A 20,112-nucleotide genomic window follows, 5' to 3' on the forward strand; every position below is an offset into this window, starting at 1 on the left:
CTCACTACTTGATTAGGGGATTGGGCTCTAAATGCATTATAGAAGAGGGCATGGCAGGACCTTGCACTGACCTGTATTATGCTAATGTGTCTATTAGAGACTCAAAATGAAGGCTCTTAACTAGTGGGTGTTCTGCACGAAATCCACTCCATGGTTACTCCTATTACAGAAACCGAGCTTCAGCAAAATAAAACCAGCAGCATTTCCAGTTGCAAAATCATGCTGCAGAGGTAAACTTTTGTTAACAGGTTGGAAGACAAGGACTTCAGATCAGGGCTAGGACACAAGTGTGGCATACATATGAAGTCATTTGTCAAAAGGATTTTGGGAGCTGGGAAAGACCTGGGCTTGAGCTCTTGGAAGAGCTACTGCCTGTAAGTACAGACCCCCAGAACTGCCTATTCCCAAACAAGGGAGAAAATTGTACTTGGTGGGCTAAAAGGCAAGGCCATAACACTGGTCGGGGCTTTATGCTACTTTGTGACCAAGCTTCACACTCCCCACCCCTGCACATGAGGGTCCAATTACTACTGCAATTAATAAAGTTCACTGAAAAGTCAATTTGTATATATTTGAGAATCTAGTTTTCAGGATTTGAAATCTGAACAATGGGTGGGGGGAGAGGTAGGCAAAAACAAAAGTGAAGGAGTAGGAGCCAGTGAAAGATACAACAGATTGTACAGGGTACTGAAGTGCCACATTCTTTGCAATGCAGATGTCGTTCAAAATTGCCTGCCAGCTTCTGTTTTTCTTGTTCTCCATTATAAGAACTCTTCAACAGGTCAGGATTCTCAGGGAGCAAAATTGCAGTGAATCCCTACACAGAATGCAGAATCAGCCATAGCATCTTGAGAGATGAAGACTGCTCTCCTTGACCTTCTCCCTCCAGGTCATATCAGAAGACTACAAAATATATCCAGGCCACCAGTTTGCAGCATCTTTTAAAATTTAATAAAATGAGAAAATTGTTTCAGAAGTACCAAAAACATTTCCCCTTCAGCTTAGCAACAAGAAGGCAAATGGGTGCCCCCCGCCCAACTTCCTGTCTCCAAGCCTGCACCCACTTATGAGAGCAGTTTTGTGTAGAGAAAAGGACAAGGCCCAGCCTCTGTGCCAAGCTGTTTAGGCCCTGGTCCCCATGAAATCCAGAGCGGCTGCCTCCTGGCACCAGAAAGAAAAGATGAAAAGCAGACAGACGGTTCTAAGTAAGCAGCAACACCTGGGCCAGCACAATTCAAAGCCAGGCACCCCACTCCAGCTATGCTACCTTTGGCACAGCCAAGTTCCCCACAGAAACAGAGTTTGCCGCTGAAGTCTCTGCAATACCCCCAAGAGACTGGAACGCATCCTCTGTTTCCAGGAGAAGCAGACATGCTACCAGCACCACACAAGCCCACACTGGTGGGGTTGGGAATGCCTAAAGTAGCAAAATAAAAAGCCCAAACCCCTTGATCAGGTACTGAGCAGGGTTGTTTCAAGAAGACAATAGTTGTGCTTTTCTAAACCATTTGCAGGAACAATACAGCCCTGGGAAGTGCCCCATGAGTGGCCTCAGGGGGGCCTGGGGCTGTTGTTTGAGGCAGTGAAAGGAAAGGGTGGACAGCAAGAACCAAATGACATGCACGGTGCAAGTTCTTGGTAAATGGACTCAACAGTGGAGCAAAAGAACGTGAATATTCCGAGCCAGAAAAGAAGCGGCTGTGGCTGGAGAAAAGCGCTTACACAGCAGAACCATTCCAAGACCCAGTTAAGTTAGGCCCCAACACTGGTTACCTATGCAGGAGAGGCTTGGCTTCCTTTCCAACCATGCAGGGGATGAGGGGGCAGAGTAGTTTTACATGGAATTTAATCCCCCCCCCCTTTGCTATTCCCTTATATGCAGCTCCAAGTGGTAAGCAGAAGGAATCCTGCAGCAAACAAAGAAACAAAAAAACTCCCATTTGCCTTGTTCATAAATAAGCCTTCCTCCCCTCCCACCCCCGCATAAAGCCATGAGTCAGGGCAGGCATCCGGTGTACCTGCACTCTTTCACCAAGAACGGGCTCCCCAGCATGTTCATAAGCCTGGGTCTTCTTAAGCGGAGAGCCTCGGCAGACTTGAAATGCTCAGACACAAAAAGGCAACCGGAGGAAAGTGCCCCTTCCTTCCTCCCAAGCCAATCCCAGCAGCATTTCCCAAAGAACTATCAGCTGGGAAGGGGACAACCCCCACAAGTTTCTCCTTCCCCACTCTGCTGAGTTCATGGGAGAGATCAAGCAAGTGTTTAGGGTCTGGCAGGAGCTTGGAAGGGGTGCGGGGCCCCTGGTCCATTCAGCAGCCCCTACACCTTTTGCACTGCAGCTTCACCGACAGGTGGTTTCTTTGCTCGCTTCTTCATGCGGCTGCGGGCGTAGACGCGGAGGAAGAGGGCTGTGAAGACCACCGCTATCCCCAGCCCGCCCACCACGGTGACCGCGTGGCCATAGATGAGACAGGAAAGGAGGATGGCAAAGGCTTGGCGTAATGTCATGATGATGGTGAAGACAGCAGCCCCAAACTGGTTGATGGTGTAGAAGATGAACAGCTGCCCGAAGGCTGAGCACACTGACAGAAGCACGGCGTGGGCAGCAAACTCAGAGTGGCGTGCCATGAAGCGTGCCGATTCCAGCAAGGCACCCTGCTCCAGCAGCGAGCCCACAGTGAAGAGGCACGAGAAGACATTCACCCCAAACATCATTTGCACCGAGGACATCTTGTAGGTGAAAAGGGCATCCTGCCAGTTGGATGTGAAGCTGTCGAAGACAATGTAGCCAGCCAGGAGGACCACGCCAGAGAAGGTGGTGACCGTGGAGAGGTGCTTTTCGTGTGCGCTGGAGAGCAAGAACATGCTGACCCCTACAGAGATGAGGGCTGCCGTCAGGTACTCCCAGTATTCGTAGCTCTTGCGGGACACCAGCTTGCCCATCAGCATGACCGGAATCACCTTGGAGGCTTTGGCCAGCACCTGAGTGGGGAAGCTGATGTACTTGAGCGCCTCATACTGGCACCAGCTGCTGAGGATGTTGGACAGGGAGGCGAAGGAATACTTGTACATGGGGGCACCATGGCGAGGCTGCTTGGTCAGAGCACAGTACAGGCCAGCCACGGTACAGGCTAGGATCCGGTTCATGAAGACCAGGAACTGAGAATCCTTGAACTTCTCACCAGGATCTGACTCAGTTGCTCCATATGTTCTAGTCATCACACGCTCCTGGAGGACACCCCATGTCAGGTAGGAGATCTGCAAAGTCAGAAGAAGAAAAGGTGGAGATATGAAAGGCAACGACTATGGTGGCACGCAGAAAGAGAGCATCTTGCAGAGCTCAACCAGCAGGAACCATCTTGACTCTTCTCGCACAAGTGCAACTGGATTATCAACACACCAAAAAGGAAACCTGGAGGCAGACCTGGCCTCTTGCTCTTTCCTCATCCACCATTCCTCAAGCAGGTGACCTGGCACTTCTCCAGAGCAAGAGAGAGATTTTCAAGGCTCTGAACGGAACTTCATCCTACAGAGTCCCGCACTATTTCCTATGCTAGGTAATGCTAGGGGAACCACCTACAGTTAAAACTGCAGCCACAAGACAGGAAATACCAAGTGGACTATTCTATCAGCCCCAACAATCTGGACACCATCTGGCATATGTTTTATTAAATGACTGTGACACAGTATACAGTTACACATTACAGTTACACGGCCTCTTGAACTAGAAAAACAGGCACTGAAAAGCAGTCCAAAAGTACACAACAGATATACAACTGCAAACACACTCTCTTCTGCAGGCAGCAGCTTTTAGTGCAGCCATCCAGCCTTGGAAAAACATTTTCCTTCTGTATCTTCCCAGCTCCTTCCAGATTCAGAAGTCATTATGCGCACATTTTCAACAGTAGGAGATGTACAGTATCAATCTTGCTATGACCTGAAGCAGAGATAGACAGCCATGGGACACCAAACAACCTTCTGCATATGCGAAACTATCTGCCTCCCTATCGCGGGAAGACTGAACCCGCGAGTTCGTTTTTGGAGCAATGGCTCCTCAAAAGGCCTCATTCATGACAAACATTTTTATCTATATCCTGCAGAAATAGGAACGATAATATTAAAAACCACTTAACAGTCCACTAGATACTGATTGAATAGAACTGTTATATTTCTAAAGGACATATTTCCCCTAAGTAAACCCAATACTGTGACTTTTTTCAAAAGTGAAATTTTACAGTCCACACAATACACTTATCTGTGTGTCAGGTCAAACCATGCAACTTGGGAGGCTTCATCTATGTTAGGTCCTAGTTCAGTGAACATCTGAAAGAATCACTAAAGCTTGCAGCAGAGGCAAATGGAAGTCACACAGCTCAGGGTATCCCAGCAGACAAATCCAAACAGTCCCATAGCTGATGGGGTGGGAGACTTAGACCAAGTTCAAAATTCTGCTCAACTATGAATGGAATTTTGAGCAAGCCAGTCCTTCAGTCCCCATGACCCATCTGTGTTACAATATTTTATGACTGTGAAGACCAATGAGGTTAACCGCCATAATAAACCACATTTTACAAGATACAAGAATTCCCACCCTCACCAGGCAGGCCAGATCAATGTGGAGCACTAGTTCCCAGCAACTGCAATCACAGAAGCCATTTGTGGCCTTCTTCCTTCTTTTCAGCACCCTTGAAACAGGACAGTGAGAAATACATCTTTTATTTACCTGTAGACCAGTTGCACAGAGCAGCAGCTTAAAGATCTGTCGGGCTGTGGAGGACTCTACAGTCTCGTTCCGAGCCGCCAGCAAGGCATCATCCTGGTGGGGTGACTTGGCCTCATTGCCAAAGACACAGGATTTGATGACTGGGAAGCAAATGCCACGGCCTAAAAAGCAAGGGGGGGGCACATTAGCCAGAGTAGCATCACATCAGTGGAGCTGGGGAAAGCTCTTTTCGTTCAGGTGGCCTACCTGCAGGATCCCTACTATCACCACATCCAGCTTGAACTCTCAACGGCACTTCCAAACACTTCCCCTACCTCTTGCCTAGCCCGATTCTACTCCACTTCGCACACAGGGCTTGGTCCTGCTAAAATTTATTTAGATTTCAGAGCAGATTTATTTAGCTCCCAATTCTAAGATCGGTCACAGAAATGTGGATGCAGACGCTGGGCATCTCACCCACAATATCATCGTCTGACTGTCACACCGTAGATTCCAAAATGTCCTCAACTGGAAATGGCTACAAATTCAGTGCCTGCTAAGGTGACAGAACGAAGGAGCTGGACCTTACTATTCTGACAAGTCAGCAACCACAGCAATGGATGAGCTCAGCTGGAGTCTTAAGCTTGCATAGCCGAGAGAGAGAGACAGACAGACAGACAATGGGCTGAGAATGAGGTATGCACAGCAGCAATATCCAGGAACAAAGCAAGGCCCCACACTGCTACCTCTTACCTGTCTCAAGATAATTTTTCCTCTTGAAGTATTGTATAAGCAGGAAACCCGGCACCACAATGCTTGCATAACCTGCAGCGTTGACCAAGAAACGGAACAGCCAGATGTCTCCCCAGGAGTCCTGATGAACAACAGCTGGTTCTTCAATGGCAGCTACGATGGGGAGAGCAGCCAGCGCAAGAGCCAGGCAGAACCTGACAAGAGGAAGAGCAGTTAGTCAGTGGAAATGTACAGGCCGAATGGAAAGCTAAAGAGGGGGCACATCATCCACAAGTGGGACAGAAAGACTTCCATCACCACTTCCTTTTTACCTCCCTCTAGCAAGGAACCCAGATGTTGAGCCACCTCCTTGGGGACCGCAGGAAGAACAGGGCCATTCACGAAAATCTAGAGGAAATCACAAGGGCACGCCTTCAGAACTCAGGGCAAATATCCAATGAGCAACTGTGCAGTGGTGCAGAAATTCACCCCAAGATGTCACAGTTAAGATCTCGTGGAGCAACTGCCCAACAGTGCATAACTGTTCTGCCCATCTTGGCTACCCCAAAGAAATCCAACTCATGAAAGGTGGGCAGATTAATGACTGACATCCCCATTGATCAATTGCCTCTTCATCTCATTAGTAGAAGCAGCAGCAACAGGTCTTAGTCAGAACTGGAGACAGTAAGACTAAAGCGAGAACTTTTATCCACACTTGCAAGGAGCATTATATTCCAATACAAGATTCTAGGCTGGGAAAGGCTATGGAAACCAAGAACAGGCAGCAGCCATCAATTTGAAACCAGGAGGCACCAGCACTATACAGAGCGCTGAGGCTTCATGCACTGTTCCCTCTAACAGGGATTTCCAGGTGTTGTTCACTACAACTCCCAGCATCCCCAACTGCAATGGCCTTTGGCTGGGGATTATGGGAGTTGTAGTCAACAACATCTGGGAATCCCTGTTAGAGGGAACACTGGCTCCATGCTCTGACAGCCAGGCCACATATGCAGCTACTCCCTGCCCCCACATTTCCAGAGCCTAGAAGACATTTGCAAGCCATTCTCTGCACCTACAAGGGACTGTCTCTCTAACTGGAAAAAGAGGCCATGATTCTCAGAATCCCAAATTTTTGCATTTGTAGGGTGTTCTTGTGAATGTCCAGAACACATTCCTGGTGGTTAATATTCAAAAAACCTGATCCTATACATACTTACTCAGAAGCTAAGTCTCGCTGAGCAACAAGGGCTTTATCCAAATTAGTGTGCAAAGGACTGTAGCCGAATTAACAGCTGATCCATTATGAAAACCCAAGGGAGTTTCCAAAGCAGAAAGAATGTCATATTTAACACCCTCTTACTGACACAAGCTGACCCGTCATGTTCCCCTCACCTCCCCCTTTTCCTCCCACAAACTGCCATGGGCAGCCACAAAACATTGCAAGATATGATACCACAGACAACTGGTTTTGAGTAAGACCCAAAGAGCGGTAGAAACAATCACTTCATTCTGATGGCAATTTCAGTGCCTTGGCCTCTTGCATTATTAGCTCATGCCACAGCAAATATGATCAAAATTCTAGAAATAACTGCTGTAAAAAAATCCCCACATCCAGTTGTATTTAAAAGTGATGCTAGCATTCAAATATTCTTCTCTCCACAAGCTCTGAACGTATAATACCCGGTAGTGTCTCCAACTGTAAAATGTAAAATGCAGAAAATTTCAGTGCCTTGGCCTCTTGCATTATTAGCTCATGCCACAGCAAATATGATCAAAATTCTAGAAATAACTGCTATAAAAAAATCCCCACATCCAGTTGTATTTAAAAGTGATGCTAGCATTCAAATATTCTTCTCTCCACAAGCTCTGAACGTATAATACCCGGTAGTGTCTCCAACTGTAAAATGTAAAATGCAGAAAATTTCAGTGCCTTGGCCTCTTGCATTATTAGCTCATGCCACAGCAAATATGATCAAAATTCTAGAAATAACTGCTGTAAAAAAATCCCCACATCCAGTTGTATTTAAAAGTGATGCTAGCATTCAAATATTCTTCTCTCCACAAGCTCTGAACGTATAATACCCGGTAGTGTCTCCAACTGTAAAATGTAAAATGCAGAAAACTGTAAAATGCTAGCTCTGGAACAAGTAGTAAAACACATTCCATACTACCGGATTCTGGGGAGCTCTGCAAAACCCAGAATCATAGCAAACCTGGACAGGGTGGCTTCCTCAGCTTGTAATTGATGCCATCCGTGCAATGCCTGATACGGCAGAAGAGGTATATTCAGATTATCAAAGTTCAGTACATGCAGAGTGCAGGACTCGAATATGGGATGGCACCAGTCAAACCCTTGCTCTGCCACAAAAGCAAGTTGTGGGGGGTGGTTACCTAACAATAACCTGAGGAAAGTGATCAAAGAACATCCTGCAATTGCAGCAAAGGTTTTGCCACTGCCATCTGGAGTGTTACTGACACAGCCACAGATTTCAGAATCTCCACCCCTCTTTCCTTGGTTGGCTTGGGCTATGTCAGACCCAGGTCCTTTCATCAAGGAGGCAGGAGGTTTCTAACCCTAACCCCCCACCCCCTGACTGGCTTATAATATTCTCAACTCGGAAATAAAGGCCACTTCAGATGTTACTGCGTTGCTCCTGGAAATCCAAACGGCACATTCGTCTTCTGGCTCGCCACTTGAATGTAGCAGTGCCCACGTGGCTTCAGATCAGTTTAGACTGGGCTGGATCCAGACTGCTTTGGGCCGGAGCATCAGCTCTGCTACTACTAGCTCCCAGTAGGGATGTGCAGGAACCTCTTTGGAGGCCCTTTTATGGGCCTCCGAACAGGTACAAACACTGGTGGTTTGAGGGGTTCAAAGGCAGGAGTGGGACAACTTTAAGGGCAGGGGAGGGTGCACTTCTCCCTCCCTCTCCTTCCCCCTGCCAGCACTTGCTTGAAAACCCGTCCGGCGGGGCGGCAGCATACCTCCCTGCTGCCCTAGGACGGGAAGTAGGCAGAAGTAGCGAGAGAGACAGAGAGAGAGATGCAAATGGAGCAGCAGGGAGATGCCGGACCAGTGCTGGGGTGGGGGGGAGCAGAGGGAGGGGTAAGGGCACCCTCCCACGCCCTTACAGTTGTCCCACCCCCACCTTCAAACTGGCCCCTGCCAGTTCTGTGCACAGCCCTAGCTCCCAGGCACAAGGAATAAAGCAGCCAAAGAACAGCTCTCTCCACTGGCCAGTGAGGCCCTTTCACACGCTGCGTTCTTCCCCTCCAGCTTCCTTCAGACAGGGTGCTAGTGTTATATAGGTGGTGCTCTCACTTCTGCCGGGCAGGCAACACCGGCATCAGTGCCAGGCATAAAAGAAGCTTTCATGACTTCAACTCCCCAGAGCAACCAGGAAGTGGGATCTCACAGCTACAGCCACTGTTCCAATTCACACTGCACAGACATGCTTTTGACACACACCCCAGCCTTGCCGATAGGCTGCTCTCTGCTAGGGCAAGAGAGATCCAGGACAAAGCTTCCTTTGGCAGCCCTTTCCATTAAAGTCCTGCAGGCAACTCAAAAAGCTGGGTCTAAAGCAGCAGGAGGACAAATCCACATAGGCCTCAGCTTTCAGATGCTAATTATTTTATTGCAGAAGGCAATAAACCTTTTATGGAAATGGGAGCACAGAAACAGCCTTGAAGCAAATGCCCCTTCACCCTTCCCTTCCTTCTGTTCAGTTCTTCAGCTTTCATCTCCAGTCCTAAGATTCGTCCTTTCTCTAGGTACACACTCAGAATTACTTTGTAAGCAGTGTTCCCTCAAAGGTGTGTGCACGTGCATGCACTCACAAGTCCCCCCCCCCCCGTTCGCTCAGTTAATTTTAGATCCCACTCCGGCTGAATCGGGAAGGCCCCACTCTCAGTGCACATGCAGACACACTGCCTTGATACGGCCGCACAGAACAAAACTCATTCTGCACCCAGATGGAAAAAATTAGAGGCGGCACTGTTTGTAAGGATTAGCACCTTTTAACAATCCTATCCACTCATAACCAGAGTTGTCAGGGAATGGTAGAAGGGTGAGCTTACTCCACTGTTTTCAGGCACATGTATAAACGGAGTGCGGATTCTAACTTGTATTGGTGAGTGCAAGTTTGGACCTAGGAGGCAACTGATACTCCTGATTGGCTAGTGAGGAGCACTGGGGTATGGCCTTGCACATGGTCCTTTAAGCAACACATCCCGCTTTCAAATCCGGCTTTGAGGGACAGCGATGCACGTCCCACACTACCACTACCAATGCTTGTGATGGATCCAGGGACTTCTGATTCAGTGGCAAGGAACATTCCCTGGGCACCTTCCTTTGCACAGAGGGAACTGCAGGGCTGGATCCTTGCCACGGCTTAGGTCTGACCTGGGATTTTATGTCAGGCCTGGACAAATTTCCTTTGGATCTAGGAGCCAGTCCAAACATTGAGGAGCCAGACAATGGACGCTCGGCAAAATTACCAGACTTAGTGATGGACACTATGGGGTTAGGGAGAGGGCGAATGGGCTTTTCTTTATCCCCTTTACAAGTAAGATACTTAGAACAGAAACAGGGCTGCCTTGGACAAATAAATACTTGCAACACGGCAGTGCACTGTATTTCTGGTTCTGCCAGTCCCAGTTGCCAGAGGGGCATCATCACTACTTGCCATGGTTGACCAAACAATTGCCAAATTACAAGGCCTAATTAATGTTCTCCAGCTTTCACCACCAGCACAGAAAGACAACTTAAAAACAAACTAAAAACAAATTCTCAGTGGCAGCTAGTGGAAAGTGCTATGAAAAGTGGAGCCTTTCCTGGAAGACAGAGCCAAGAATGTGTAAGGGCTTGGCCACCTAATCTTTGGAGTTGACCAGCAAAAAAGGGGATGGGTGGGTGGGATGCAGACTTTCCTGCAAAGCAAGCAAAGCACATGAAGAGCAGGCAACTGCTTGGTCCTGCCAGCACAAGGTGCTGAAGCTCACATTTGAACCATGGAGCCTGATTGCATATAAATGCCCTGCATTTCTTGCAGAGAGAGAATAGGTAGCCACTTAGACAATAGTCCTCATCAGGGAACAAAATCTTAAATATTTCTGTTGTTTCCCAGGAAGTCCAGGGTTCAGAATGCACTGTTTGCTCACCTTGGAGAAACTGAAGCAGGATTGGTAATAGCCAAAGAAGCTGCTTGTTGTTTAGAGGAACTGGGGTCAGGAACCTGGTGCCCACATAAGTACAAGGAAGGTCTGTTTGTACTGTTGCCACAGAACAGAGAGATCTGGGAGCTGGTGGGAATCATGCTCGTGGCACTGAATGTTTGGTTCCTAGGCTTGCCTGTATCCTAAGGATATCTATTTAGCCAGTGGCATAGCTATAAATGAACGGGGGGCGGGGGGGGGGGAAATGTCCCTGGCCCATGAGAGAGGGAGGCACACTGACTGGGAGACAGTCCCCATTTCACTCGCCAGTCCTGCCTCCTTGACTCAGTGACAAGCTGCTGGCTCCTGATCAGAGCGTGTGGAGTATGTGATATTATTTGGATAGCAGTAAGAGAAAGGGCATGCCAAGAACGTTTTGTTTTTCACTATAGCCATATAATTATTCTGCAGCAATAAAACACATCATGTTTCAAAATGATGGGGGGGGGGACTGGGGGCCCATCTTCACTTCTTGTCCCAGAGCCTACTTCAACCTTGCTATACCATGGGAAGTCAATTGTATAGAAATATAGAGGGGGTGGGTTTTTTGCCTCATTTCTAAAAACCAAAATCTACTACAACAAGAAGTGTCCCAATAGCAATATCCAGTAATAGATTGTGTTAAAGATCCCAAATTCTATTTTCTGTATGAAAGAGCAAAAAATCATGCTTCTCCCACAACTCCAACCCAATGACTTTTGTTACAGATCCAAGGCACAGAAATCCTAGAGCACTAGGAAATGCATACCAGAAGGAGAATGGCATCAAATTGCTGGAGACGATAAAGACTACAGAAATCTTTGGGAACATTCTGTTAAAGTTGAACATTATCTTTAAAATACCACTGGAGAATTTCTCCACCAGAATTTCATCAGAATTATTTTTAACAAACTTTCTCTCACTTGTCCATCTACTGCAGGCCAAAAAATTGGCAAGGGCCACATATCAAGAATGTCCATCAAGCACACTACATTGACTGCACAAAGACAGTCTCCAGCTTTAGTGAGAAATCTCCATAGATTGCACAGATTCCATAGAACCCTGCTTGGCCCCTAGTAAGTGGACAAACACTCACTTTTTAAGGTGGTGGAGGTATTGCTGCAGCCTCCCTCCCACCCCCAGACTGTGTGCCTTTTTTAAAAAAATCAAACTTTTGCTACAGAAAGTGCTTTAAGAATTTTTTTGAAAAACAGTATATAAATATTTTTAACACTACTGCTATTTCCTCCAGGGGATTTGGTTCCAAATCCTGAACACGGAAGTGTTTCCTTTCCTGTGTACTGGGAGCTCTAAAATGTGGATACCTAGATGTTGTTGGACTACATCTCCCATCACCCTGGGCTTTTGACCACTGTGGCTAGAGATGATGGGAGTTGAAGTCCAATATCATCTAGGGAGCCAAGTTTGAGAACTCCTGCTGTATACAACATTACAAACAAGAGCCCTGTAAAACCAAGGCATGAACCTAATCCTAACCACTGCCAAACATTGTTTCTATTCTGGCCCTCCAGAACACATTCAGACTTATTCTCTTAACCATCACCACCAACCCAGTACTGATAGTATCCTCACATCACAGTCACTGCTGACATGCAGCTACAATGTTTTGCAATAGTTCTCCATCTTAAAACATTGATGCATCTGTGCATACTAGCAGGAAAGAGGGAGATCCAAGATGGGCAGCAGGCACAGTACCCAAGATGGGTTCCCTCACCAAGGAAACACAGTGCAGCACTAGGGTTGGTATTTCTGCCTTTCTCCTGCCAACAGACAGAGAAGAGACAGGGAAAATGTGCTCACATACGTAAGGGAAGAGAGGGGAGGATGCTTGGAGAAGCAGCTGCACACACCCATCCTTGCTTACTACATTTGAATCTACACAAGCATACTTTAGAAGAGTGTCAACTTTACTTTTGACCACATGGCTTGTGTGTACAAAAGGCAGGATAAAGTTAATTAATCTGCTTTAAATCATGTTTCAAAATTATGAGGATTTCAATTTCATCCTTCATTTATTAGAAGCTCAAGGAACCAGATAGTATCCCATTCAAGCAAAGCCCTTGAACATCACCTTAATTTTACTCCATCAAAATGAAGGTAATACTATGGGCAATTTCCACAACTGCTTTCTCCACCCATCTACAGGAATGGAGAACACTGAATAATCAGAACCAAAGTGTCTGAACTCACATCTCATTGCTCTAATTCAAAGAGGCCAGTGTATCAGAACAATGTACCCCAAATACCAGTATCAGCTTTGGTTTGATTCACTGTTTCTTGTTAGAACACAAATAAAAAAATGAACACAAAACACTCACACAAACACAAGTGTTTCCTACTCTAGGTAGATTATTTTGGAATTTTGCAATAGTCCCACATGCTTTAGCAACATCTGATATGCCAATGATGACCTTTACATATCAGAATTCTATCATGCCTCATGCTTTTTATCGAGCTTAATATAACATGCTTCATGACAAGTAAGTTTCAGAATCTTTCAGATGAAGCTGCAAGAGCCATTCAGTGGGGTGAAGGCAAATCATTTTCTGCACTTCACATAAGCACATATCAGTATCAATCCAAACATAAGAGTATTTTTCTTACTATTCAGATTTTGGCTGAATAGGAAGAGGAAAAGGTCTTATGTTTAGCATGCAAAGTCCCACCCAGTATCATCCAATAAAAGTGTTTTGGAGCGAGAAAATTATTTCCCTTCCAGCTTTTATGTCATAGCCACCCTGATCCAGGCAAGCAGGCATTAATGGAATATTACAGGATGGTCTTTGCTTTGTTGGTTCTGGTGCAGAACGTGTATTAAAAGCTGTCAGGGTAACATTGTCCCTGTTGGTGCTTCAGGACCTTTCAGGGCATTTGATGTCACTGACCATGCAGTATTGTTAGAACAAATAAGCAGATCTGTAAGGTAATTTCCCTTATGTGGATTTCTCTTTTCAATTACACAATATCAGAAGATGGAGATGATAACTTACTTGCTGTTTCAGAGCTTACCTGTGGGGTTACATGGGGTTTCATCTTATCACCTGTTCTATTTCACAACTAGTGGAAGATTGGAATTCATAATTTGCAGATTTGGAGTGTCACCTACACCCTCATCATGACACTCAGATCTATCTTTCATTTTCATCTAATCCAGGAGCAGTGGACTCAGTCCAGAACCTGGAGGCTATTTTGGCACAAACGAGGACAAACCACAAGGTGAACAAAACTGAGGGATTTATAGTAGTGGTTCATGAGATTTGGACTGGTGTGTGTGTGTTGATCTGGGGTCTATTTTAAAAGGGATTTCATTTTCCCTAAAAGAACAGATCTTGGGAGTACTCCTGAACCTGACTTTGCTTCTGAACAGCCAGCGTGGTGTAGTGGTTAGAGTGCTGGACAAGGATCGGGGAGACCCGAGTTCAAATCCCCATTCAGCCATGATACTAGCTGGGTGACTCTGGGCCAGTCACTTCTCTCAGCCTAACCTACTTCACAGGGTTGTTGTGAGAAGAAACTTAAGTATATAGTACACAGCTCTGGGCTCCTTGGAGGAAGAGCGGGATATAAATGTAAAAAATAATTAAATAATAAAACAGCCCATCTTCTCACTGTAGTAAGACACTGAGAGCATGCAGTGTGACACTTGTGGCCTGTTGCATTGGTTTTCAGTTTCCGGAGACAACTGAAGGGGCAGGCAACTATCTATGAGGCACAGGTGATTTTTTTTAAACTTCTTCCTGCAAGCCACTTAATTTCTTCAAGTATAGTCCTGCTCCATTGTCCATCAAATTGTGAAATGAAATTCATGACAGTTAAGAGCAGAGCTTTTTCACTCAAGCTATAGAACCTCCTCTCAAAAATGACAAATACTTAAGCCCATCTCTGCAGATTTTTTAAGAGAAGAAGGTAACAATGCTTTTGTTTTGCTAGGTTTGCGAGAGGGAGTCGATTTTTTAAAAAAACTTCTATTTTGAATTTATTTTAAAGATATTGAACTGTTTAGTATAGGCAACTATTTTGGGGCTCTTTCTGAAAGGAGAAAAAGGGAATGTAAATGCATTAAATGTATATTCCATACAGTAAGATCCTCACAATCAGTAATAAAAGTGTACTGTACTGCAATCTTATCTTTTTTTACAATTGGAATATACTCAACATAACCTGATGACGTGTTAAGACATAATGTGGTCCAACTGGTCAAGTGCTATGCTTTGAACCAAAAGATCTTTAATAGACTGGAAAGCCTTAGGCAAGTGATACTCCATAGACAAAAACTGGTGATCTACCTCACAAGGTTATTGTAAGAACACATGAAATATGGAAATGACATTATCAGACCTGAGCTTTACAGACAGCTGGCTAACAATATAACTTACTATTCCAAAAGCACTTTAACCTGCCCTTTAAGTGTTCAATCAGAATGCTCCATGAGCAACAAAAGGCTTTCCTCGCTTTTTTGATGCATGCTTGTTTGAAGGGGCTGCAAGTCTTACTTTGCTCACATTGTGCTAGATACACAATAATGTACCAGATACACAATAACTGGATTCACAATCCTGAAGTAGCTCCCAATTCAGATTGTGTATTTAGAATTGCTAATGGGAGATCTTTGGTCTGAAAAGCAGTCTCTAAATATGTGAGCAAGAATTCCCACCCTCCCCATAGGTATACCTGGACAGAGGAAAAGAACTATCCTTCACCCATTATAGTCAAATCAGCTGTGATTATAAATGGGTAAAAAGCATAAGAGATAATTAACTTGCATTAAACATTTTGAATATGTCATTAAAGATATTAGTTTCAGATAAATTAATCCAGAGTTTTACTATATGTGATCCACTGGATAAAATACTAAGGGGATGTCAGTTCTACTGTGCTTTGCCATATAAATGGGCCTCTTTTCTTGCTTGCCCTCACAACAATCCTGTGAGATGGGTCATTACTAGTCACTCCTTTCCTCACACTGGGTAACCCAAAGCTGAGAGAGAATGACTTACTAAATTAGCGACAATGACTTGCTAAGGGGCCCGGTTGAGCAAGCCATTCTCTTTCAGCTTCAGGTTACCCAGTGTGAGGAAACAAATGACTAGTAATGACCTACCTCACAGGATTGTTGTGAGGGCAAGCAAGAAAAGAGGCCCATTTATATGGCAAAGCAAGGCCCACTGATTTCAACAAGACTTCGTTCAAAGTAAATAAACCTAGGAAAGGAAAGGTTGTGCTGTCGAGTCGGTGTCGACTCCTGGCGACCACAGAGCCCCGTGGCTGTCTTTGGTAGAATACAGGAGAGATTTACCATTGCCTCCTCCCACGCAGTGTGAGATGATGGCTTCCAGCATCTCCCTATATCGCAGCTGCCCAATATAGGAGTTTCCCATCGTCTGGCAAACATACCCGCGGGGATTCGAACCAGCAACCTTTTGCTCCCTAGGCAGGTGGCTTCCCCCCTGCACCATTAGGTGGCTAAAAGGTGGCTAAATAAACCTAGAACAGCCCCCAAACATGCTGCACAGCAGAGAAGTTAAAACCTCGCATCTGTTGCCCCTAAACCAAGGAGCAGATGTTATACGGCGTCCTCCTGAAGATCGTTGCACGGCGGGATTCCTCCAGGCTTATTGCAACTCCTCAGCTACCAACTTCTCTGGGCTAGGCAAGCAGGGCACGTCGACCCCCTTGAGAGGGGAGAGAAGCGTCTCCCTCCGCTCCCCCCCCCCACGCCCGACGGGCCCCCCCCATGTCGAGAGGCCCCTCTTTCCCTTCCCCGCCGCCACCCGAGCTCCGTGGGGACCCTCCTCCTCCTCCTCCTCCTCCTGCCGCCCCTTCCTTCGGGGCTCTGGGCTGGCCCCGCTGCTGCGCTCGCCCTCTCGCCACCGGGCCGAGAGATCCCAGACCGGCACCGCGTCCTCGGCCTCAACGCGGCGGCCTCTCCCTCACCCGCCCATCCCCGCAGGCTCGGCGTCCCGACGCAGCCCACCTGCGGCCCATGGTGCCCCCCGGCCAGTGCGCGCTGCTCCCCCCTCCGTTCCGCTTCTTCGAGGCCGGCCGCACCTCCCTCCCGGCACTTCAGGGCCAGGAACCGGCCGTTCGCCCCGGCTAGACGGGGACTTAGGCTTCCCACAGCGCCGCCCGGCGGTCCGGAGGCCGCCAGTAAAGGGTTCCGCTTGGAGGAAGGGGGAAGACAAAGCGGGACAAAAGCAAACACGCTCCCGCCCATGCCTGCGTTCGGCGGGCGCCGGGCGGGCAATGAGAAGCGGGGGCAAGGGCGAGGCTGGCAACTGTGCTTGGTCTCCAGGGCTTAGAATGCTGGAGCTTTGTCGAAAGGCACATATTGGAAATCTGATGTGAAGTTAAAATAAAGAGTGCCTCCACGCATGGACAGAGTATTTTCCCTTCATGCTGATGAAGCCCTGGTCTTGAGGTAGCAAGCGTGACTTGTTCCCTTTGCTTCGCACGGTCCGCCCTCTTAGAGACTACATGTTTGAGCCCTCTAAAGTGGATGGATCCGCTCTGGGAAGAGAAGATTGCAAGTTCCCTCCCAGTCCCTGGCATCTCCAAGAGAGGGCTGAGAAAGATTCCTGCCTGCAACCTTGGAGACAATGGATGGTGGAGGCTCCATAGATTCGAGTTTTGGGCGGTACAGAAGTGTGTGAAATAATAATAATCCACACTTTGCCTTGATCTTTCAGTTGGACATTGGGCTGGGGAGGGATGCATCCAGGGAGACATTCAACAGGTGCAGCTTCGCTAATCATTTCCTAGAGATGCCTCTGATGTTTCTGCCAGATGTCTCTCTGATCAAGGCAAAGTGTGGGTGCATGGAGCCGCATTTCTAAAGCCATCATCATACACCAGACTGCACAAAGTCTTTACAGCTTCTATGGCATGGATGTTAAGATAGGCACCTTAACTTGCAATTTCCATTCTTATTTATTTATCTATCTATCTATCTATCAAATGTATGTACCACCCAAACTTTCGTCTCTGGGTAGTTAACAGTTAGATAAAACAATGAAAACACATATAAAAATATAAAACAATTCAACAATTTAAAATCAACCACAATATTAAAACCTACAAATTTTAAAAATCTGAAAAAGCTTGGGTGAAAAGATGAGTTTTCAGATGTTTCTTAAAAATAGCCAGAGATGGGGAGGATCATATCTTAGTAGGGAGTGCATTCCACAGTCTCGGGGCAGCAAGCGAGAAGGCCCGTCCCTTTGTAGCCTCCAGACAAGCTGGCGGTAACTGGAGATGGATCTCCTCAAGGGACCTCAATGGGCGGTGGGGCTCATAGTGAAGAAGACTTAGTGAAAATAAGTCACAGTGAAGTAAATTTTTAGAGCATGTGTGAAAATGTAAAGCATCTTAACTCTCATCTTAAACCAAAGGTGTTTGGATTAGGGCCATAACTTAGAAGAGAATCAGCACTCCATTTAGAAAGTCTCCATCAGGATGGCAGCATACCTCCCTGCTGCCCTGGTGTCCTCCTTGGTCAGAAGTAAAAGGAAGTGCCTGGCACACATTGCACGCGTGCACCCAACTTGTGTACATGTGGGCATGATGTGCACACATGTACTGGGTATTTCCTTTTACTTCTGGCCGAGGACGACACTGGGTGCACATCCCTAATTGTTATGGCACTGAATGCTTATGAGTCAAGGCTGAAGACCAGGAAGAGAGAAGATGGCAATTAGGGATGTGGGAACCGGTTCTACACTGAACTGGTTCAAAGTAGAACCGGTTCGGTTCAACGGTTCTAAGCTGGACTCAAACGCAACCGGGCCAGTTTGGTTGGTTCGGTTCAGGGGGGGATGTCGCAAAAATTTTGAAGTTAAAAGAAATATTTTTAACCTTGAAATTGCTCTTCGAGGCGGCGGGGGTCTGCGGCGGCCAAATGGTGCAGCGGCCAAAATGGTGGCCACCCAGGGCCTCGCAGAGGCTATTCGCGCATGCACGGCGGCTGCCATTTTGGCTGCCACGCCATTTTACAAAGGTCTGAACAGGGCAAAAAGGCCCGAGGGGGGCATTTTGAAGGCTGGTGGGGGAGGGGGAACCTTAACAGACACCTCCCCCCCACACACACCAATTTGCACTCTGTTTGCTGATTCTCCTGGTGTTCAAGATGCTAGGTAAAAGGTAAAGCATGCCGTCAAGTCTATTTCAACTCCTGGCGTCCACAGAGCCCTGTAGTTTTCTTTGGTAGAATACAGGAGGGGTTTACCATTGCCTCCTCCTGCATAGTCTGAGATGATGCCTTTCAGTATCTTCCTATATTGCTGCTGCCCAATATAGTATCAGTCGGGTTTCGAACCGGCGACCATTTCCCCACCATGATGCTACAATGCGGGGGAAAGATGAGATGCGTGAAGCTAGGGTGCGAGGAATGCTGCAGCATTGGAGGGGGTGAAGACACGTCTTCTGGACCTGCCCTCTGAATGATCCCAAAATCTAATACTTTTCTTCACCTTTGATGGTCCTTTGGGTGCTGTTGGTTCCCATGTTTGTCAAAGGTGCCAACATACCATCCTTGATGCCAACCTCCAGGATTCTAATCTTAAATGTTACTGTCACAAGAGATGATGTTTTAAACTGGCTGGAAAAACTAAAAATTAACAAAATCACCAGGGCCAGAGGGCATCCACACGAGAGTCCTTAAATAACTCAAATGTGAAATTGCCAACATCCTTGCAAAAATATTTATCCCTACAATCAGGCTCTGTACTGGCAGACTAGAAAGTAGCCAATGTAACACCAATTTTCAAAAAAGGATCCAGGAAATTACAGGTTGGTTAGCTTAACATCTGTTGCAGGCAAATTGATAGAAGGCATTCTCAAGGATAAAATTGTTAAGCATATAGAAGAACAGGCCCTGTGGAGGGAGAATTGGCATGGCTTCTGCAAAGGTAAATCTTGCCTCATCAACCTTTTGGAGTTCTTTGAGATCAACAAGTGTGTGGATAAAGGTGACCCAGTTGACATAGTATACCTGGACAAGCTTTCAACAGATTTCCTCATAAGATATTCTTAAGAAAATGTAGCAGTCATGGGATAAGGTTCATGTGTGGATTGGTAACTTGAAGGACATGAAACAGAGGGTAGAAATAAATGGACAGTTCTCTAAATGGAGGGAACAGAAGAACAGCCCTGCTGAATCAGGCCCAAGGCCCATCTAGTCCAGCATCCTGTTTCGCACAGTAGCCCACCAGATGCCGCTGGAAGCCACAGGCAGGAGTTGAGGGAATGCCCTCTCTCCTGCTGTTACTCCCCTGCAATTGGTACTAAAGGTAAAGTGTGCATCTGAGTGGATTTTGACTCCTTGCGCCCACAGAGCCCTGTGTTTGTCTTTGGTAGAATACAGGAAGGGTTTACCATTGCTTCCTCCTGCACAGTCTGAGATGATGCCTTTTAGCATCTTCCTATATCGCTGCTGCCCGATATAGTAGCAGCAGGGATTCAAACC

The 20,112-nt window shown here is 46.7% G+C and overlaps 1 protein-coding gene across 2 annotated transcripts; it reads right to left on the reverse strand.

Moving 5' to 3' along the window:
* Nucleotides 1-928: 928 nt before the first annotated feature.
* Nucleotides 929-16,766, reverse strand: SLC35B2 (solute carrier family 35 member B2). 2 transcript variants are annotated; one of them, XM_053304545.1, is made up of 5 exons: nucleotides 16,181-16,342; nucleotides 5,768-5,843; nucleotides 5,457-5,650; nucleotides 4,725-4,885; nucleotides 929-3,259 (listed from the first exon to the last, which is right to left on the reverse strand). In XM_053304545.1, exons 1-5 carry the CDS (start codon nucleotides 16,185-16,187, stop codon nucleotides 2,321-2,323), a joined length of 1,377 nt encoding a protein of 458 aa, XP_053160520.1. In that variant the 5' UTR covers nucleotides 16,188-16,342; the 3' UTR covers nucleotides 929-2,320. The 2 variants fall into 2 exon arrangements, with proteins under 2 accessions (XP_053160520.1, XP_053160525.1); XM_053304550.1 differs by lacking the exons at nucleotides 5,768-5,843; nucleotides 16,181-16,342 and adding an exon at nucleotides 16,627-16,766.
* Nucleotides 16,767-20,112: the final 3,346 nt, after the last annotated feature.

This window comes from Hemicordylus capensis, chromosome 1 (assembly GCF_027244095.1).
Source record: "Hemicordylus capensis ecotype Gifberg chromosome 1, rHemCap1.1.pri, whole genome shotgun sequence".
Lineage (NCBI taxonomy): Eukaryota > Metazoa > Chordata > Lepidosauria > Squamata > Cordylidae > Hemicordylus > Hemicordylus capensis.